We start from the raw sequence: 21,018 nt of genomic DNA on the forward strand, positions 1-21,018 counted from the left end.
TTTTGAGCATCAATGAATGATTTTTGGAGCTAAATAAAGTTATTTAGTGGGACAATGCTTAAGCCCTTGGATTACCAAGAATTGGGTTGAGTATATTGGTTCATTTAAATGATTAAAGAATGGGTCTGTTGTATTTCAAATAAAGTGTTTACACTGTGTCTGTTTCTTTACTTTGTTTGGTCATGAAAAGGTCTGCTTGATATCACCAAACAATAGAGCTGGGTGTCAGCTAGTGCCATTTACCCAACCTTCATTTGCATTTCTATTCATGCAATTTATGCGACAGCTGTGAGCTGTTTTTTTTTTTTTTTTTTAGCCTGGTAAGGTGCCATTAGGCAAACATTTCCCTGGCCATTAAATAACATCTCACAGCTGGTTTGTTAGCCGCTACATCCCCAGATCAGCACTCCGCAGAGCTTTGGACACAGCGTATTTATGTTGAGTCCAAAACGCGGTGTTCTAATGCCGCACTTTTGTCGGTACATGTGAATCCACAGCATATAATGACACTTCAATCGGTCAAAATCTGCAACGCAGTTTAGCGTGTCCGCTACAGAAATTGACAAGCTGGGGGTGAGTTTGGGTACGTGGCCACGATCAGGAGCCGCTGCAGGTTAGACGCTGCGTGTATATACAGAGTCAAACCCGCAGCGTCCAGATGTTACAGCATAGTGTATGAGATCTCTAGAAATCCGATGTCCGCTATACGTGCATCAGAGGCTGTGAACCATCCGTCAACACTAACATGCCGCGCATCTTTCAGGACCGCAGCATGTCAATATCTCTTGCTGAGTCGCTAGTCTCCGCAACAGAAATTTGACCACTAGAATGTGGTAAATCTGCATGGTTCAGTGAACACATGTGGATTTACCTGTGTTCAATAGAATGCAACATTTTGGACACAGCAAAAATTTGCGTCCAAAGTGCTGCTACGTCAGAATTATGGGCAGAGCCTAAAATAAAAAAAAATATGGTGTTGCCTCCCGCGTCATTTTTATAACCAGAAGAGGGAAAGCCGACCGTTGGGGGCTGATTTTAGTAGCTGCGGAAGGGGCCATTAGCCAACAATATTCCATGGCTATTAATATTGGCCCACAGCTGTTTAGCCTTTACAGGGGGCCCCCCCCCCCCCAAAAAAAAAATTTGACGAGGGGCCCCTCTATAAAATCTAACCAGCAAAGGCTAAACTAGACAGCGGCAGGCTGATATTAATAGCCATGGAAGGGGCCATGAATACTAGATCCCTCCGCGGCTAATATCACCCCTCAGCAGTCCCAGAAATGGCACATCCATAAGTTGTGCCAAATCTGGCGCTTAGCCTCCGCTCTTCCCACTGCCCTGTACCGGTGGTGAGTGGGGTAATGGGGTTGGGGTTCACATCAGCCTTGTATTGGTGGCTGGCGTGAAGCCCAGGTTTGTAATGAAGGGAGTTTATAAGACACCCCCATTACTAACCACGTGGTAAAATGGCCACTGCTCCTTCAATAAAAGATACGGCCAGAATCAAGTATTTTAATGAAATAAAACACACGGTTCTACAATTTTTTTATTACACGCCTCCGCAAAGCCCTCGATCTCCTGAAGAAAAAAAAACAAAAACAATATTCCTCACCTGTCCGCCGTCAACGACGCAGTCCACATACTGCCAACGAGTGTCCCACGACAATCCGGGTCACTTCTATAGCAGTGACATCAGCCATCACTGATGTCACTGCTGTAGAATACAGCAGTATATAGTGACAGGGGTGTAAAATAAGCACCTGTAAGTGTACATGCTGCAGGGGTCATTGGGGTAGATCAGCTAATGAGCCCCGGTGACGAGAGACCGTGGGGACATTCACAAGAGACCGATCAGCTGATTGCTGCCGTCACCGATCACCCGATGGTCGCGTGACCATCAGGTGATCGGTGACGTCACCGCAGGCCCTGGCAGTACACTGCGTGGCGTGAGCCCGAGCCCTGCAGAGTGCCACCGGGGATCAGGACGACACCGGGGGCCGCCAGACCGATGAGTATAAAGTTTTTTTTCTTTTATTTTAACTGCTACTCCTTCCATCCACGCTGCTCTCGCTGTTATTAGCGGTCGGATGAGAGGAGTAGAAGCCTCCTCTCCCGACCTGGGTACCCGCCGCAGCGCGATTCCGGCGCGATTTTGCACCTACTGATTTTCATTGAAACGCAGAAAATCCGCATGTATAGATATTATTGCATGCGGGTTTGCTGCGATTCAATGGGCACGAATTTGCCGCGGAATCGCGCAAGAATTAGTTATGCTGTGGTTTGTGCCGCAATGATAATCGGGTGCGGAAATTTCCACATCATGTGCAAAGCAAATGCGGATTATCATTGCTATACATGGCAGACCATTTACCAAGCGGTTTTAATGCAGGTCTCCGATGGAAAGACCGCCATGGAAATGCATTAAAACCGCATCGTGTGCACTCAGCCTTCATTGGGTTTGCCTTCTGTTTATATTCTTATAGTAGGTGTCAGAATGCATTGATAAAGTTTTATACTACTAGTCTAGTTGGTCAGGGCACAGTGGCGTCCCTCGTATGAAGCACTATTTTAACCCTTGTTTTAATTTCTCTAACTTTGTATCTAACAAAGATTTATCTACCTTTTAACTATGGTTCTCTTTTCGGGCTCATTACTCTGTGGCCTAGGTGTGTTGTTCATGTCTTATGACGTGCCATTTACATTATTGATTGGACTTTTCAACTTTATTGATAGGTATTTTTTATGCAAATATAAATAGTCTGGGAGGTGAAATTCTGCTTGCAATATCCTTTATATTGGGAATCTGTCATCAGGATATGCTATCCTTAAAAAAGTTGTCCACTACTTTCACACTGATGCCCTATCCGTAGGATAGAGAATCAATGCATGATAGGCCGGGGTACCGCACCCAGCCGATCAGCTGTTATCAGTGCCAGCGGTGGCCGCTGGCCGGAAGTGCTTACCTGCGGAGCTTGGCCGTCCATCTGTAGTGGCCGCCGCAGTGTACTACACATACGCCTCCCATTGAATAGAACAGGAGGCCAATGTGTAGTACCCCGCGGCGGTCACTGCAACTTGATGGCAAAACACCACAGGTAAGAGCTTCCGGCCGCCAGCACTGATAACAGCTGGTCGGCGGGGGTGCTGGGTGCGGTACCCTGGCCGATCATACATTGATGCCCTATCCCATTGATAGGGCATCAATGTGAAAGTAGTGGACAACTCCTTTAACTGAAGGGATGTGTGTAAAGGCCTTTTCTGCTCATTAAAACCATGCAGCATTTTATACAGAAATTGTACAGAAATCCAGCCCTGATTTTGTAAGTGCAAGAGTGTGGGGAGGACATTGCACCTCCAGCTCTCCTGCCTATTTCTTCCTATTTCCTATCCCTCCGACAGTCTCCGGTCTCTGATGGGGGCAGGTCACTCTTGTCGATTAATTGCCCCCCTGCCTGAGGATTTGTGCAGTTGCAGTCATTGCTTGGGGTGGTCTCCTTAGAACATGGGGCGAATACACAGTAAGTTCTTGATGATTTTGCGAGAGGCAGACTATTAATCTGTTCATGCGCCACCCCTCTGATGAAACTACTCCGGACCATGACTGTGCCTGCACAGAATCTAAGGCAGGTCACAGAGAAGAGAGACCTGTCTGTCCAAGACTGGCTGTGGGTGGAGAAAGAGAAAGGTAGGGAGAGCTGGATGTGCACGGTCCACCCCTTGCAAATGCTATAAAAGACTCCAGGGCTGGATTTCTGTATAATATTCAAATGAAATACTACAAGCAAGGTATGGCTTTATAAGCATTAAGAGTAGGGTTGAGCGAGTATGCTCGGGCCGAGCTCCGAGTATTTACAGCTGCTCGGTGATATGGTTGAATCGCTTCCATGTGCATGATTTGCATCTGTTTGACAGCTTTATTACATGTGAGGAATGTGTAAGAAATTGACAGCTTTATTACATGTGAGGAATGTCTAACAGTCACAAATCATGCACACGGGAGCGATTCAACCACATCACCGAGCAGCTGTAAATACTGTGAGCTCGTCCCGAGCATACCCGCCGAAAGGGTTAACAGAACATACTCGCTCAACACTATTTAAGAGGCCTTCACATACATCACTTTAGTTAGAAGTCTAATGACAGGTTCCCTTTAAGTGATTAATATCCACCATAGACTGTCACACTACTATGCTGCAATTCCTTACCTGTTCAGAATGTACTACACTGATCATACAAATGTTGTAATGTTCCTACTGTGAGCCCATACAGAAATGCTCTGTCACCTACATACAACATACATTTGCTAGTAATGATGAACATGTTAATGAGCCACTGCCAGTGTTTGTGCACCTAGCAATATCTGAATACAGGGATGAGATGTGACGTAGCCTCTTTGTTCCAGTCACGTAGGCACTCGGCAAAGTCTGGTGCACTCAGCAGTGCGAGGAAGTGAATCATCATGGGTCTACAGTTGACATGAGAGCAATGTTGAGACACCCTGCAGCATTCACTATTCAGATGCCATCTGTTTTCAAGCAAAGTATCTTTTTGAGCCACTTGACACAAACTTTGAATTGGGGGCATATCCCCAATTCATCAGTTTCGCCTTTGACAAATAGAAAATGTCTCTCTAGATCAGACTGAGTGACCAAGTGTTTGAAAATGGCTTTGTCTATTGCCTTTAATGTGTTCATTGTTCCCGGACTCAGATGAAATGAAAATAATTAGACTTTTTAGATTTAGTTTATTTAGCATAGCTAGGGAACATTGCTCTAGATACAGTTATATGAACATCCTCACTTTTTACATGTCATGCAGGGGTTAAAAGTAAATACAAAAAGTTGGTCAGAGTACACCACATTTTTCAGGTAGGTATAAAAGGAGTATAGTGTTTTTTGCCAGTTTATTGAAGTGGACTTATGTATTTATATAAGAAAGCTGATATCTAAATAAATGTTAGAATAATTGTAAGAATCCCCTGGAAATGTATGAACAAATGGGTGTTAGACCACTTCCCCTGCCAATGAAGTACTTCCTAACACAGTTTGGCACCGTCATGACTTATTGGATAGGGTCAAACTATGTAGGGGCACAACCTACTTAGAATGGAAATGGTAACAACCATTTTTCAATTGATTCATACAACTCTAGTAGGAACAAAAAATGGAAGTGTAGAGTTTGAAGAAAACGTGGTCTAGAATTATAATTTTGCATGGAAAACAAAATATTTAATGTCAGGAAAGCTGCCAAGTCCTCAATAGCTCCCTCAACATACAAACAAAGCCTTAATGTTGTATTTAATGTGTCGTTCGCTACTCAGACAACCCCTTTTCAATCACTTTGTCTCCCCACCCAAGTAGAATAACACCACCTATACCCACCTCGTGTCCCGGAGCTGGCTCTCCCAGGGCTCAAGCGATATTATGTGATGCAATCCCTGCGGCCGGTCAACGACTACGTCACTGTCCCCTCCTTTGGATAAATTAAGACATCCAGGGGAAGTTAGACAGATGTCATTTATGTTTGAAGGAGGGGACAATAAAGTGGTTGCAGAAATCATGTGACGTAATATCACATGAGCCCTGGGAGAGCCGATGCTGACACCGCTAGAATGGCGATGGCACTGGAGGAGAGTACAGGCTATTTAACTTAGGGAAACAGTGATTGAGAAGGGGGTTGTATAAGTAATGGACAACCCCTTCCAAGTCCATAATAATGCAGGCACAGCATTATTAGGGATTATATACCCACCAAAAGAAATGTTACACAACAGAGGTTGTACCAGGGTTAACCCTGACCAATCTAGATATACTTCTCAGCTCCTGCAGTTGCTTAGCTGGCTTACCAACACCTTCTTCAAATCGCTTCTCTACAACAGGTAGAACAGTGTCATATAAAAAAGATGCGTTTTGTCTTATGAAATTCCTCTTTTCAAAGTCTTGCTCACATCTCAAACTATAGTCTACATGTTGGACAGCTACCAATATTATTTCTATTAAGCTTTCCAGCAGTAACACATGCAGCTCTGGGAAATACAGTTTAAGTGCCTCTTCCAAAAAGAACATGATTTGTTTAGTGAAAGCAACAACTGTGTAACTGAGATTAACCCAACAGTCTTCTCCTGTATACTGATCAAAATTGACTACACCACAATTTTGCATCTCCTCCCTCAACTTTCCCAATGCCTCTGGTGTCATAAGGTTCATTTTCCTCCACATTTCTTCAGAATTACGATGTTTTGTGGCCTCGATTATAATATCTTTGTTGCTTTGCAAAACAGCTTTCAGGTCTTTTACTAGAAAGGCATGCAATAAAAAGGTCAGATCTAAACCAATTTCAGACAGGTGCTTACAATGTTCCTTTGCAACTTTAACACATTCTGCAGCAGTTGAAAGGTTTTCTTTGCTGTCAAACACCTGCTTACTGAAAGCATCCACAAACATTTTCAGGGCAGAACAGGACCAAACAATAAATGCAGAGTAGCAACCATTGTTCCCAGCAAAATCCATCTCAAACTCTTTGGCCGTCTCAAGTAAACTGGTAAAGAAAACATTGCAAAGTTTATGTACATAGAGCAAAGTGGCCCCCTCTATTCGCAGTTGACGTATAGCAGTGTGCACGGCCGTAGCCCTATTTTGCAAAAATAATCCACATGCTTTTGTTGACTGCCCCAGGCGTACAAGCTGAGAAACAGCTCTGCGTGTTGCTTTTGGACCCCCACGTAATGACCGGTCTGGGGAAAGTTCAAACACCAACACATCAGTTAGGTGTCGTACACGTGGATCTACTTTTGCTCTCAAATCCTGCACAGAATAGGTTAATGGTTTATCCTCTAAATAACCATTTAGTTTTGCCAACAAGTCAACAGCTCCTTCAAAATTTCTCTGTGCGATGCAGACATCCAAGCTGTCAGGGAGCTCTTGGATCCACTCAAATGAAAGGTTAATTTTTTCCTCCTTCTCCTCCTTCACGGCCTTCTTTTCATTCACCGAAGAGCTTCCCGACACGTCTATCATTGTAGGTGAACACAACAGATCATCCTTTTTACGTTTCTCAATCAAAATTTTGTTCTTTTTTGTTTCTTCCAACACATCTAGCCACTCTTTCTTGATTTTTGCATTTTCTGCCTGAAAAATTCGGCTCTCGGGAAACATCAGAATCTTAAACATATTTTTCATAGGAGGATGTTCCTTCACATTCACCACAGCAAGATCATCCAGGTTATACAAAGCGTTATATTTGTACATTCCTCTTCGATTTGGTAAAGATGTAGCTATCAGCAGGCAATCATTCATCAAAAATGTGTGTACTTTTTGGATAAGCACCATATTGTCCACATCAAACTCCGTCAGATCACCATTATACAGTAAGTACCTGTAAGGAAAAAAATATAAATTAATACGTAGGCACAATAAATTTATAATGTAGCCGTTCTTGCGTGACTATAATGCCATGAATATGGGTGTATCATGCAGTTTTATAATGCTTTTTTGACAAAGTAATAACTACAGGGCCAGATATATGCATTACAAAACCACTACACTTTAACCCCTTCACCCCGAAGCCTGTTTTCACCTTCAGGACCAGGCCAATTTTTACAATTCTGACCACTGTCATTTTATGAGGTAATTACTCTGGAACGCTTCATCGGATCCCCCTGATTCTGAGAATGTTTTTTCGTGACATATTGTACTTCATGATAGTGGTAAAATTTCTTCTATATGACTGAGGTCTAAGGGGGAAGCGTTTCTCCTTATGGAGAGTGACACACCAGCTCTGGCACATCAAGGCAAGGAGGCTTATTCGCCGTGCAATGCTCCTCTGGGAAATTTAATATGCAAATTGGCTCTTCAGAGAAAAAGAGGACTTGTACTCTATAGTGCCACCTATTGGAAGCAACATTGCTGCTTCCAATAGGTGGCACTATAGAGTACAAGTCCTCTTTTTCTCTGAAGAGCCAATTTGCATATTCTATACGACTTGCATTTGAGAAGAAAAAAACGGAAATTTGGCGAAAATTTTGACATTCTAATTTTTATGCCCTCAAATCAGAGAGATATGTCACACAAAGTAGTTAATAAATAACATTTCCCACATGTCTCCTTTACATCAGCACAATTTTGAAAACAAAATTCTTTTTTGTTACGAAGTTAGAAGGGTTAAAAGTTGACCAGCAATTTCTAATTTTTCCAACAAAATTTAGAAAAACCATTTGTTTTAGGGACCGCATCATATTTGAAGTGACTTTGAGGGGTCCATGTGACATGATATTTTCACAAGTGTAACAGTAGAAAATGGACCCCAAAAGTTGTTGTGCAGTTTCTCCTGAGTAAGCAGATACCCCATATTTGGAGGAAAACCACTATTTTGGGCACACGGCAGGGTTCGAAAGGGAAGGAGTGACGTTTTGGAATGCAGACTTTGATGGAATGGGCTGCGGGCATTTTGTCACGTTTGGGGAACCCCTGATGTGCCAAAACAGTGGAAATCCCCCACAAGTGACCCTATTTTGGAAACTACACCCATCAAGGATTTTATCTAGAGGCATAGTTTTATAGTAATGATTATAATGCTTTTGGTTTTACTGGTGTATGAATTTATAATGTGGTGGTATGTGTGAATTGTGCAGAGTACATCAGATTATAAAAGTGTGTTGTGTCAACAGGGTAAAAAGAAATTGTATTAATTTGTGGACGTGTGGTACGCTTTGAAGCAATTCTTAATGCAAAGGCCAGGTTTCTCAGGGTAGGTTTCACAATGGTAAATTGTGTCTTTTCGGATTCCCGTTTGGAGCATTCTCTGTACCGTTTTTTGTGATCTTCCCTTCCTCGCAGTTTGGGGAACCGCTCCTGGAAAATGCTGACCTGGGACAATACGGGCACCATCAGTTTTAGAAGTACAGTAAAAGTTATCAATATAGAGGTGATAACCCTTATCCAGCAGTGGATGCAGCAATTCCCACACAATTTTCCCACTCACCCCCAGAACAGGAGAGCATTCAGGGGGGGGGGGGGGGCAATCTGGGTGTCCTTCCCTTCGTAGACCCTAAATCTGTGGGTGTACCCTGAGGTACTCTCGCACAGCTTGTACAGTTTTATTTTGTACCTGGCCCTCTTACTGGGCAAGGATTATCAGAATTTTAGCCTCCCTTTAAAATGAACCAGGGATTCATCTGTAGCGATGTCCTTTTGGGGGTTGTACGCCTCAGCAAGTTTTCTGCTGAAGTGGTCAACTACTGGCCGAATTTTATATAGATGATCAAAGTTAGTATAGTCTCGGGGAGGACACATATAATGCAAAAATTTTTGGATCGCTTCAAGTCGTGTCCTTGTCATGGCCATACGGATTACCTGTGTGCTGTAGAGAATATCAGTACTCCATTATTGCCGAAGCGGTGTTTTTTTGATTATGCCCATATGTAGCACAATGCCCCAAAATGTCATCATCTCCGCTGCATTTACAGGGGTCCATCTGGCTTATGAGGACGCTGGGTTTTGGGCGAAAAATTGATGGGCATGCAAATTTGTCTGAGCCACCATAACAACATTTATTATTTCCTTTCTGAAAAAGAATTTGAAGAAGTCAATTTCAGTCAGGCCTGTAACATCAAATTGGATTCCTGAGTAGCAGATGCAATCTGGAATTTCGGCTGATAATTTTTTGGGGGTGCAGTCCATATGGGATCGATTGCTGTAGGGGTTGCCTGGGTCCTAGGACGCCTTGCTGGGGGTTCTTCCTCACTAGATGAGAAGGAGGAAGAGGAATAGAGGAAAGTGGGATCTTCCTCACTGCCTGAATCTGTGTCGGAGGCAAGGAAAGCGTATGCCTCCTCTGATGAATAGAGTCTTCTTGATGAATGGGCCATTTTTATTTTCAAAACACTGGGGATGTGTGTGTGCAATCGGTGCTTTTACACGTGTATTGTGTGGGGCCTGTGTAAGGGGTTCTATTTATTCTAAAAAGAAAAAAATTAAGAAAAACAGATGTAAAAAAAAAAATTAGTGACGTTCACTTTACTAATGCCCTACCTATAAATTTATCCGACGCTAACTTTTTTTTTTTTTTTTTACAAAAGAAAAACAGACGTTACCAACACTGCAACGTACGCTCCCCTAATGCACTCACTAAATTTACTAAACGTAAATAATTATTATCTTTTTGCAAAAGAAAAATGGATGTCACCAAACACTGATGTCCGCTACTAATACGCTGCTTCGCTATCTATAAAACTACACTATACTAAATACTATTTTAAAAAATAAATAAATCGGACGTCACTTACACTGACGTCCGCTACTCTAACTAAAAAAAGAAAAAGTCCCTTGGCACAGACTCTGATCAGCAGCGATATTGATCAGAGCGCTGCGGCCACGGGAAGAGCAAGGGTGCTCAGCGCAGGACGCCGCGCACAAAAAGAGTGTGCAAAAAATTCAATTGGGAGTGTGTGGGGGGGGGGGGGAGGGGGTAAGGGGACTGGGGAACTGCTGCTGCGATCAGAGGAGTCACACAGCAGCCAGCAGCACAGGAGGAGATCTGAGCACACAGGATATCGCAGGAGCAGGAGGCTCCACAGACAGCTCTGGATCAGGGGGGATCGCACTGGCCACCAATGATTTTCTCTCTCTCAGGTACAGCAGGGGGGTATACAACTGCTCTGCACACCAACACTGAGGCAAAGATGGCGTGCAGAGCAGTGATCGCTATTTTAGATTAAGCCTTTTGGCGCTGATTGGCTGAACAATAGTTTCTGACCAATCAGCGCCACAGGGGTTAATCAGGAGAGGAGACATTTGGATCAGCCCCACCCATTGTGATGGCTGCGATTGGTGCTGTGTCAGAGACAACAGCCATCTTTGCCGGTTAACAAGCGATGCAGTGCGGTGACCGGAAATAGCGGCGCCGTACATATGCTGCTCTTTGCGGGAACGCAATTCCTGCAGAGCAGTTCATGTACAGCGCACGTCGGGAAGGGGTTAAACCACAACTCCAGAGTCTGCTAATCTTTCTGAAGGTCTTTTGCAGTGAGAGAGTGAGTGTGTGTGTGTGTGTGTGTGTGTGTGTGTGTGTGTGTGTGTGTGTGTGTGTGTGTGAGTGTGAGTGAGTGAGTGAGTGAGAGTGAGAGTGAGAGTGAGAGTGAGAGAGAGAGAGAGAGAGAGAGAGTGAGAGAGAGTGTGTGTGTGTGTGTGTGTGTGTCTTCTCATTTCCCGCTCTAGCAATCCTATGAGCAGCTCTCATTGAAATTATGCTTGGCCTTCCACACCTCATATCTTGGCCTCCACTGTTCCTGGTAACTGCCATTTCTTGATGACATTTCGAACTGAGGGAAGTGCAGCTTGAAAACGCTTTGCTATCTTCTTATAGCCTTATCCTGCTTTGTGAGCCTCCAACATTTTCATTTTCTGAGTGCTAGGCAGCTGCTTAGAAGAACCCATGGCTGCTGTTTTTTGGAACAAGCTTAGAGGAGGCTGAGTTTTTATAAAGCTGGGAAATTTTGCATCAACTGACTTTTCCTAACGATGATTGTGAACAAGCCATAACCTTGGTCAAAGTTATCTGAGCATGCCAATCTCCGAGGGTGCCAAACATTTGCATTGGCCCATTTTCCTTTTTGTAATTTTTAAAAATGTAAAAGATAAATCTATATTTTCTTTTTGCCTAAAATACAAAGGAAATGTATCATATTTAGGCTTTTAGAGATCATTTCATCTTCAACTTGCTTAACTGTTCACAACAACAGTAATTTTGACGAGGGGCACCCGAACTTTTACATGACACTTTATAAGCCCAGGGCTGTGATAGATAGATATTCCATGAAGACAGACAGCACTCCAATCTTCAGTGAAAAATGATGATTTAGGCTGCGTACCCATGTAGTGTTTTTCAAGCGTTTATGCTGCGGAATTTCTGCAGCGTAAACGCTTGTGAAACGCTAGGTAATCCGCACCCCATGGTCCCCAAGGGGATTCCGCATGTTCTATGCACATGCTGCGGATTTTTCCGCAGCGTTTATGCTGCGTACAAAAATCCGCAGCATGTCATTTAATTTTGCGGAAGCGCAGCGGAACTCCCGCCATTGACTTGCATTGAGAAGCATAGAAACCGCGACTGTACATTTTTACAAGCGGCTTCTATGCGTCTCTATGTGCGGATGGTACCCAGTTCTGGAGGAGTGGAGACTCTCATCCAGACCTGGGTACCATTGTACCTGTAAAAAAAGAATAAAATAACAAATAAAGTTATATTCACCTGTCCGGCAGCTTCTCTCTGAATGACGGCATCGCTTGAGGACCTGTGGTGACGTCACAGTCATGTGACCGCAGGCCCTTCACCGCTCTGTCTCGCGATATGCCGGCAGCCGGGAACCAGCCAGGAACGAGCGCTGCTGCACACACCGGGGCCTCGGGGGTGAGTATAGCTTTATTTGTTTTCATTTTTACGGTTCACACTATATAATTCTATGCTGTTTGCATGGATTTATACAGTGTGACCTAGTTGTCAAGCACTTTCCAAGTGACGCTATCACCTGGAAAGCGCTTGTCAATCTGCATGCGGAAACGCATGTGAATCCGCATGTATTCTGCAGGAAAAACGCATGCATAATCTGCATGTACAATCTGCATGTGTTTTTTCTGCCAGGGAGATGCAGAAATTTTCTGCTTCATTTCTGCATCGTGGGCACATAGCCTTATTGACACAGTCATAGCAGTGGCAACGTTTCATTCCTAGTGAGGAACTTTTTCAAACAGTGCTTAAACCATCAAGTGAACATTATATAGGTGCAGTAATTAAAGGGGGTTGTGCGGTACTTTAGATTACACTGCAGCCGGGGGTCACGTGATGCTTCTAGCGTAGAGTTGTCTCCACTTGTGATGAATTTCATGGGTGGACTATGCCACAGAGTGAGCTGGAAGTGTTGCAAAATACTAGGTTGCAATATCTCTGCACAATTTGCATAAACACTTTGATAAATCAGGGTCATACCACCAAGAATTATTTTTTTAGTTTGTGACAAAACTACTTCTAAGGCTGGGTGCCCACGTAGCGTTTTTCAAGCGTTTATGCTGCGGAATTTCCGCAGCGGAAACGCTTGTTAAACGCTAGGTAATCCGCCCCCCGTGGTCCCCAAGGGGATTCCGCATGTTCTATGCACATGCTGCGGATTTTTCCACAGCGTTCATGCTGCGTACAAAAATCCGCACCATGTCATTTAATTTTGCGGAAGCGCAGCGGAACTCCCGCCATTGACTTGCATTGAAACCGCGACTGTACATTTTTACAAGCGGCTTCTATGCGTCTCTATGTGCGGATGGTACCCAGTTCTGGAGGAGAGGAGACTCTCATCCAGACCTGGGTACCATTGTACCTGTAAAAAAAGAATAAAATAACAAATAAAGTTTATACTCACCTTTCCGAAGGCTTTTCTCTGAATGCCGGCATCGCTTGAGGACCTGCGGTGACGTCACAGTCATGTGACCGCAGGCCCTTCACCGCTCTGTCTCGCGATATGCCGGCAGCCGGGAACCAGCCAGGAAGTAGCGCTGCAGCCACGCCGGGCATCGGGGGTGAGTATAGCTTTATTTGTTTTCATTTTTACGGTTCACACTGTATAAATCCATGCTGTTTGCATGGATTTATACAGTGTGACCTAGTTGTCAAGCACTTTCCAAGTGATGCTATCGCCTGGAAAGCGCTTGTCAATCTGCATGCGGAAACGCATGTGAACCCGCATGTGGATCCGCATGTATTCTGCAGGAAAAACGCATGTACAATCTGCATGCACAATCTGCATGCGTTTTTTTCTGCCAGGGAGATGCAGAAATGCTGCAGAAATTTTCTGCTTCATTTCTGCATCGTGGGCACATACCCTTATAGGTCTTGCAGCATCCAGCCAGAGATGGGCTGGCAGACTCATCTCACTGTGTATTGCATGTTGTCGGAGCGGACTAGTAATTAGGTGTCACATCCTTTAGGACTTTATAGGCTTATTCTTATCATTAAATAACCTGAGATTAATGCAGTTCTACAAGCCCTAGATACCATCTGGCGACACTGAAGTTGGGGTCTTATTCAGCAGTTTTATTCACAAAATTCTTTTAGTTTTTTTTTAAAACTTTTATAAAAAGCAGAAATTATCACAATAACAAAATACAATGAGGTGCAGTGCCATGACATGGAGACATTTAAAAGCCGCTACAAAAAATATAAAAGTGGCACAAAAATGGGCATGAAAGTAGTCACTGAAGGGTGTTAACATAAGGGTTAAATAACTTTGGGCCACTGATCTCACATTACCTATAGACTTAATATTCATCCTAAATCCCTATCTAATTAGTGCTATAATCTAAACTATTTTCTAATATACTTGAATTAAAAGTCCCCTCTCCTTTCCCAACTGCACCATCTAACCGCTTTTCTACAACTTCCTTTTTGATGATGTTTCATTTGAGAATCGCAGTGCATGCTGGGATACTCAAAGTGTCATTGGGGGCAGAGGCTGTGGACACTGCCACAGCCCTGCCCCCTCCCTGAAACGAGGCCTCATCAGTGGCTCTTGTTTCATGGGATGGGCTAGTCACAGCGCAATTTGCACAAAAGACAGCACATGCTCGCTTGCCGGCTTAGATTAGCAGTAACAAGCCGGCAGCAGAGCGCACTGTTAGTGCATGTTGTAAGACTAACCGGAGCTGGTCTTCTGTACACCGGGTAGTCTTACAACACTAGTGCGCTCTGCTGTCGGCTTGTTACTACTGATCTGGAAATCCTGGAGGAACTAGTCCAACCCTTGAAACTAGTGTCACTGGTGGTGCTTTGCTTCAGGGAGGGGGCAGGGGCCGTGGCAGTGTCTGCAGCCTCTTCCCTTGATGACACTTCATTTGAGAGTCCCAGCATGCACTGAGATTCTCAAACAAAGGGTAATCAAAAAGGAAGTAGGGAAGGGGGGGGGGGGCAAAGTAGAAAAGCTGTTAGTTATTGTAGTTAGTGGTGGAGAGGGGTTGTTAATCCCTTTACCCCAAGGGTGGATTGCACGTTAATGACCGGGCTAATTTTTACCATTTTGACCACTGTCACTTTATGAGGTAATTACTCTGGAACGCTTCATCGGATCCCCCTGATTCTGAGACAGCTTTTCGTGACATATTGTACTTCATGATAGTGGAAAAATTCATTTGATTGGACTAGCGTTTGTGAAAAAAAAAAAAAAAAAAATTATATATATTACATATATACATATACACACACACACACATACACATTATATGTATGTATGTATCGGAAATTTGGCGCAATTTTCAAACTTTGAATTTTCATGCCCTCAAATCAGAGATATGCCTCACAAAAGTTATTTTTTTAAGCTATAAGGGTTAAAAGTTGACCAGCGAATTCCATTTTTTTTTTTTTTTTTAGGGACCACATCACATTTGAAGTGACTTTGAGGGGTCTACATGACAGAATATACCCAAAATTGACACCATTCTAAAAACTGCACCCCTCAAGGTGCTCAAAACCACATTCAAGAAGTTTATTAACCCTCCAGGTGCTTCACAGGAATTTTTGGAATGTGAAAGAAAACAATGAACATTTTTTTTTCCAAAATTTTTACTTTAGACCCAAGTTTTTTTATTTTTGCAAGGGTAACAGGAAAAACTGGACTCCAATATTTGTTGTGCAATTTCTCCTGATACTATATGTGATCGAAAGCTACCGTATATACTCGAGTACAAGCCGAGTTTTTCAACACTTTTGTGCTGAAAAAGCCCCCCCCTCGGCTTGTACCCGGGTATATACACTCCAGTGGTGGCGGGGGTTGTTGCGGCAGCAGCGAGGGGCACACGCAGTAGCCGGCTGCTGCAGCTACCATGTGTGCCCACTGCTAAGGGGAAATGAATATTCATTCTCTTTAGTAGCAGGCACAGAGGGGCGATGAGCCGCAGCTCCAGCTGACAGTGCCCGCTACTGAAGAAAATGCATATTCATGAGGGGCGCCAATACATGCCAGGATGGGGAAATTTACCAGTAGTTGCTGCATTTCCCACTTTATGCTTATACGCGAGTCAATAAGTTTTCCCAGTTTTCTATGGCAAAATTAGGTACCTTGGCTTATACTCGAGTATATACTGTACTTTTGTGGCACAGTTCAAAGCTCAAAAGGGAAGAAGTGCCATACTGGAGTTGAGATTTTGCTGGACTGGTTTGAGGAGGCCATGTCACACTGGCCGAGCCCCTGAGGTGCCAGAACCCCCCATAAGTGACCCCATTTAACAAACTACACCCCTCAATGAATTCATCTAAAGGGTGCAGTGATCATATTGACACCACAGGTGTGTCACAGAATTTTATACCACTGGGCAGTGAAAAAAAAAAGTTACATTTCTACCACCAAATCTTTGTCTTTAGCCCCAGATTTCACATTTTCACATTGGGAAATGGGTAAGAACAGCAGCAAAATTTGTCACACAATTTCTGCTGAATGTAGAAATACCCCATATGTGACTGTACAGTACTGCTTAGCCACGGTGGGACTCAGGAGGGACGGAGCATTATTTGCCTCCTGGAGTGCAGATTTTCCTAGAATAGTTTGTGGACTCCATATACAGAGCCCCTAAGTGCTAGAAGAGTAGAATCCCCCTCAAGTGATCCCATTTTCGAAATTCTATACCTTTGCGAATTTATCTACAGGTGAAGTGTCAATTTTGACTCCATGGGTGTTACTGAGTGAAAATGGCAAACTGCCATTGTAGTGCCCAGCTCATGCTTCTGGAGACATGCACCCGTAAATTAGCCAAGCTCTCATTGCTACAGAAATACCAAACATGTGGACACTACCTGCGGTTTAGGCACACTGTGGGGCTCAGAAGGGAGGTGGGCATTTGGATTTGGGGGTGCAGAATTTGCTCAATTTCTTTTGGAGGGCGAGGAGCCATAGCGCTTTTTCAGAGCTTTTGTACTACCAGTAACGTGGAAGCCCCCTAGATTTCCATTAACAGATCTGAGTGGGGACTTATTGGGAACATTACATAACATTTTGCATCACATTTATCCTGTGCTCTACGCTGAGCACTGATATCAGGGTTTCCATCTAAATCTCTGAGCCATGATTCAGATGAAACTCCCAAGGGATTAATTCACTATGAGGCAGAAGAGTGAAGCCCCCGTCTCACATAGCGAGATCGCTGCTGTGTCACGGTTTTGGTGACGCAACAGCGACCTCACCAGCGATGTCGCTATGTGTGACAATTTGCAGCGATCAGGCCCCTGCTCTGAGGTCGCTGATCGCTGCAAAGTGTCCTGGACCATTTTTTGGTGGTTGCCCTCCCGCTGGTCAGCACATATCGCTGTGTGTGACCAGCGGGAGCAGCGATCAAGCTGGTAACTATGGTAAACATCGGGTTACTAGGGGCACACGCGCACCTAGTAACCCGTTGTTTATCATGGTTACAAGCCTGCTAAAGTGAGCGGTAACCTCCCGCTCACTGTAGCAGAGTGGTAACCATGATAAACAACGGGTTACTAGGGGCACGTGTGCCCCTAGTAACCCGATGTTTACCATGGTTACCAGCCTGCTCCTGCTTCAGCAGGTTGGTAACCAGGAGCAGGACATTGTGGAAAGATTCTTTCCACGATGTCGCTGCTCCCCTGATCGTTGGTGAGCCTGCCAGTTTGACAGCTCACCAGCGACCACATAGCGACGCAGCAACAATCCCTGACAGGTCGTATCGTTGTCGGGATCGTTGCAGCGTCGCTAAGTGTGACGGGGCCTTTACCCTGGACTCTGTCTGGCCTCTGTTTAGCAGTGTCCTTTGTTATTCAGAGGTGCAAACAACTGTGGCACACGGCGCTCTTATGCATGTCTAAGAAGACGGACACCGTGGGATCACAGGCCAAACGTTGTCCACGGTGCCTCCATCTGCCTCATTACAGGGAATCTGCCGCCGCTGAGGTTTCTGTCTGAATCACATATTTCATAGATTTACACGGAAACCCTGATGTAAGCGCTCAGCGTAGGGCGCAGGATAAATGTCAGCCGAGCCTTACTGTGGTCTTTGGGAGGCAAAATGAACAAAACAGCAGGTGAAGAACTGGTTTTGTTTATTTTTTTACGCCGTTCTTCGTGTGGTATAAGTGATTAGGCGACTTTATACTTTGGGTCGGTGTGATCACAGCAATACCAGATTTATATCCGGTTTTTGTGTTTGGCCGCTGTCATACTAAAAGATGCTATTTTTGTTGCAAAAACTAGTTTTTGCATCACCACATTTTGAGAGCTATAATTTTTCCATATTTCGGTCGGCAGAGTCATGTGACGGCTTGTTTTTTGCGGACAAGTTGTCATTTTTATTGGTACCATTTTCAGACACGTGACATTCTTTGATCGCTTTCTATTCCAATTTTTGGGAGGCAGAATGAACAAAAACCAACAATTCAGAAATCACTAACTCACTATTGCATCACTAACAACGCTATGGATGTGACAGGTTCCCTTTAAGTGGCGGGAGCGCTGCGGGCACTGCTCCTGGCACTGAATGCTGGGTGTCAGAAGTCAGAATTAGCTGACACCAGGCTGCAGTAGGTCAGTAAGTACCAAGCGACCTGGACATATGGTTACGTCAAAAATCGTGAAGGGGTTAAGAGGCGCACGCCTCTGAATCCGGTGTAGGGAAAATGGTGTGCACCATGTCACAAATCTTACTCCAGTCCTTGTAGTGAGTTTTGTGGCATAAGGTACCCCACAGTTCATCTTAACAGACGAGCTGCGGTGCCATGCCCCGTTATACCCTAGACAGACCCACTTTGGCAATGCTGAGGAAAACTATTGAGAAAACACCAATAGTTGAAGCCTAAGAACTTGCAGCTCATCACAAGGTCTTGTACCAAAACTCTGTTGAAAACACTGATGAATGAAGGCCAAGATACAGCGGGCACATGCCCTCTTTGATGGCAAGAGCTGATTTTGATATAGGGCATCACCATCTGTGTGTGGACAGGGATAGGTCAGTGGCCCAAAATAATTTTAACCCTTTAAAACCACCAGTTACTTATTGAAATGTGTTAACTGCCCATGATGATGCCAGCTCTGACGCCCTGAATTAACCCTTAGCCCGCCCAGGCCGGGGCCTGCACTCGGTTATGGGGGTCGTGTACCTGCCGGGCGTCTCCAGCAGGTTCTGGCAGCCCTCCACCTTCTCCAGCAGGGTGGTCAGCGTCCTGCCCTCCTCCGCCTCCTCGGTGAAGGCAGCCTTCAGCTCCCGGGCGGCCTCCGTGCGGTCGGAGTGCAGCAGGGTCTGCGCCACGCTCTCCATGATGCCCTTCTGCTCGGTCAGGATGTGGCTCAGCTGGTACATCTCGCCCTCCAGGTAGCTGATCTCCTTGGCGGTCTCTATGAACTGCCGGTAGTTCTGGTAGACGTTGCGCTTCAGGCTCTGCGCCGTCTCGTCCGCTAAGCCCTGGATGCGCTGCCTGTGCTCCTGCAGGTCCCGGTCGCCGTCAGACTGTTGGGAGAGAACCTTCACGTAACGCTCAGCCTCAAAATGGCTGTACTCCAGCTCCTTCTTTAACCGGAAGAGCGAACCGCTAGCCTCCGCCATTGTGGAAGCAAGAAGGCTACAGTCAGAACACAGGAAGCGGCGCTGTCAGGCGTCAAGCGCTGCCCAGTGGGCGGGGCATTGGCGTCACATGACCGGAAGGCAAGCGGGTTGTCCTAGAATGTATGGGCTCCTGGTAGGGTTGTGGCTAGAGCACGCCTCTACCGCACTAGCAGCGGAGTCACATGGTATCACACAGCTCAGCTGGCAGCACGTTCTCCAGGAGACCTTCCTGTCCACCAGCCGGGAAACAGGGTGGAGCCATGCCCAGTCACGTGTTTGTAAGTGGCCCTCCAGGTAATGCTGTGCTTAAGGTCAGACACATGGAGCGGCCTCGGCCACTGTATATCCCCAGTGTAGCCCCCTGTCCTCACCCACTCCTCCATGGTCTTCTCCTAGTGAGGCCCCATTCACATACCTCCTACTGGAGTAGGGGGGAAAGATGGCGGCGCGCATAGGGCACTGTGGCACGCTTCTAGACCACGCACCTAACTGCATTCATTACAACCACACCCATTCACATACCTCCCACTGGAGTAGAGAGCGGGAAAGATGGCGGCACGCTTCTAGACCACGCACCTTCCCAAGTTTTGAAGAATAGAAAGAGGGTCACATTATGCAACGTGCGTAGCGCCCCGCAGCTAACTTTGGTCACATCCCAATCCACGCCCATTTACCATTTCTTTCTCCCCTGGCAGGAGGAGTTGTCAGAGGGGCGCTGGTAGTGAGGGAAATTCAGCAGACCCCCGAGACTGCAGGGCGTAGACCCAAATCCAGGACTGTCCGCTGTATCTTGAACAGTTGGGACTAGAGATGAGCGGATGGACTCCCGGGACTCTGGTCCCAGTCAGTGGTCCTGGCGTCTGGACAGGAGGCCGTGAATCTCTAACCTTCCGCGTCCCCGGCGGCTTTTGATCATCCAGGGCAGCGTGATGTCATCTGTGCGTCCTGCTCATCTCTAGTTGGGACCTGTGGATTATTGTTTGTTCCTTCACAGTCGGAGCCGCCAGAACTTTCTCCTCTTTATGTAGCTTCGCTATAGGACATATGGCTTTTTTTGGTGTCTGTCAGGCCGTGTTCAAATGTTGCAGAAATACTGGGTTTTTAGTTTTCTGCAGGATCCGCACCAAACTCCACAATAAGAATCAAAGCTTTTCTGTACTGTTAAGAAGAATTAAAAACTCTGCTTCATATCTTCCCCAAAATCGCATCAAATAAACGGGAAAACGCATAAAAGAAACGCAGCAAACACCAATAATCAGAGATTGTTACTGTGTCGTGTGGTGCGGACACCTGCAGAAAAAAGCAGCAGAAATAACGCAGCATTTATGCTAAATGTGAACGCGGCCTCAGCATTACCGTTTAATTAAATTTTTATGGGTTTAATAGAGAAAAATATAAATTACGTCATTTACGGATCCCTGTAATTGATCTAATC

At 45.2% G+C, this 21,018-nt stretch overlaps 2 protein-coding genes across 3 annotated transcripts in view; one reads left to right on the forward strand and one right to left on the reverse strand.

Annotated features, from left to right (window-relative positions):
* Positions 1 to 4,724: 4,724 nt before the first annotated feature.
* Positions 4,725 to 19,672, reverse strand: EXOC8 (exocyst complex component 8). The gene is made up of 2 exons (XM_073671450.1): positions 19,141 to 19,672; positions 4,725 to 7,374 (listed from the first exon to the last, which is right to left on the reverse strand). Exons 1-2 carry the CDS (start codon positions 19,581 to 19,583, stop codon positions 5,763 to 5,765), a joined length of 2,055 nt encoding a protein of 684 aa, XP_073527551.1. The 5' UTR covers positions 19,584 to 19,672; the 3' UTR covers positions 4,725 to 5,762.
* NTPCR (nucleoside-triphosphatase, cancer-related) overlaps positions 19,673 to 21,018 on the forward strand; it is a 165,054-nt gene continuing 163,708 nt past the window's right edge. The window contains exon 1 of one of the 2 annotated variants that reach the window (XM_073671451.1): positions 19,673 to 19,877. In XM_073671451.1, the coding sequence (XP_073527552.1) occupies positions 19,766 to 19,877 (112 nt within the window). In that variant the 5' untranslated portion in view covers positions 19,673 to 19,765. The remainder of the gene's footprint in view (positions 19,878 to 21,018) is intronic. The other variant, XM_073671452.1, reaches the window with a different exon arrangement.

This window comes from Phyllobates terribilis, unplaced genomic scaffold (assembly GCF_046119375.1).
Source record: "Phyllobates terribilis strain yellow unplaced genomic scaffold, ASM4611937v1 Scaffold_3__8_contigs__length_932513732, whole genome shotgun sequence".
NCBI classification, from domain to species: domain Eukaryota; kingdom Metazoa; phylum Chordata; class Amphibia; order Anura; family Dendrobatidae; genus Phyllobates; species Phyllobates terribilis.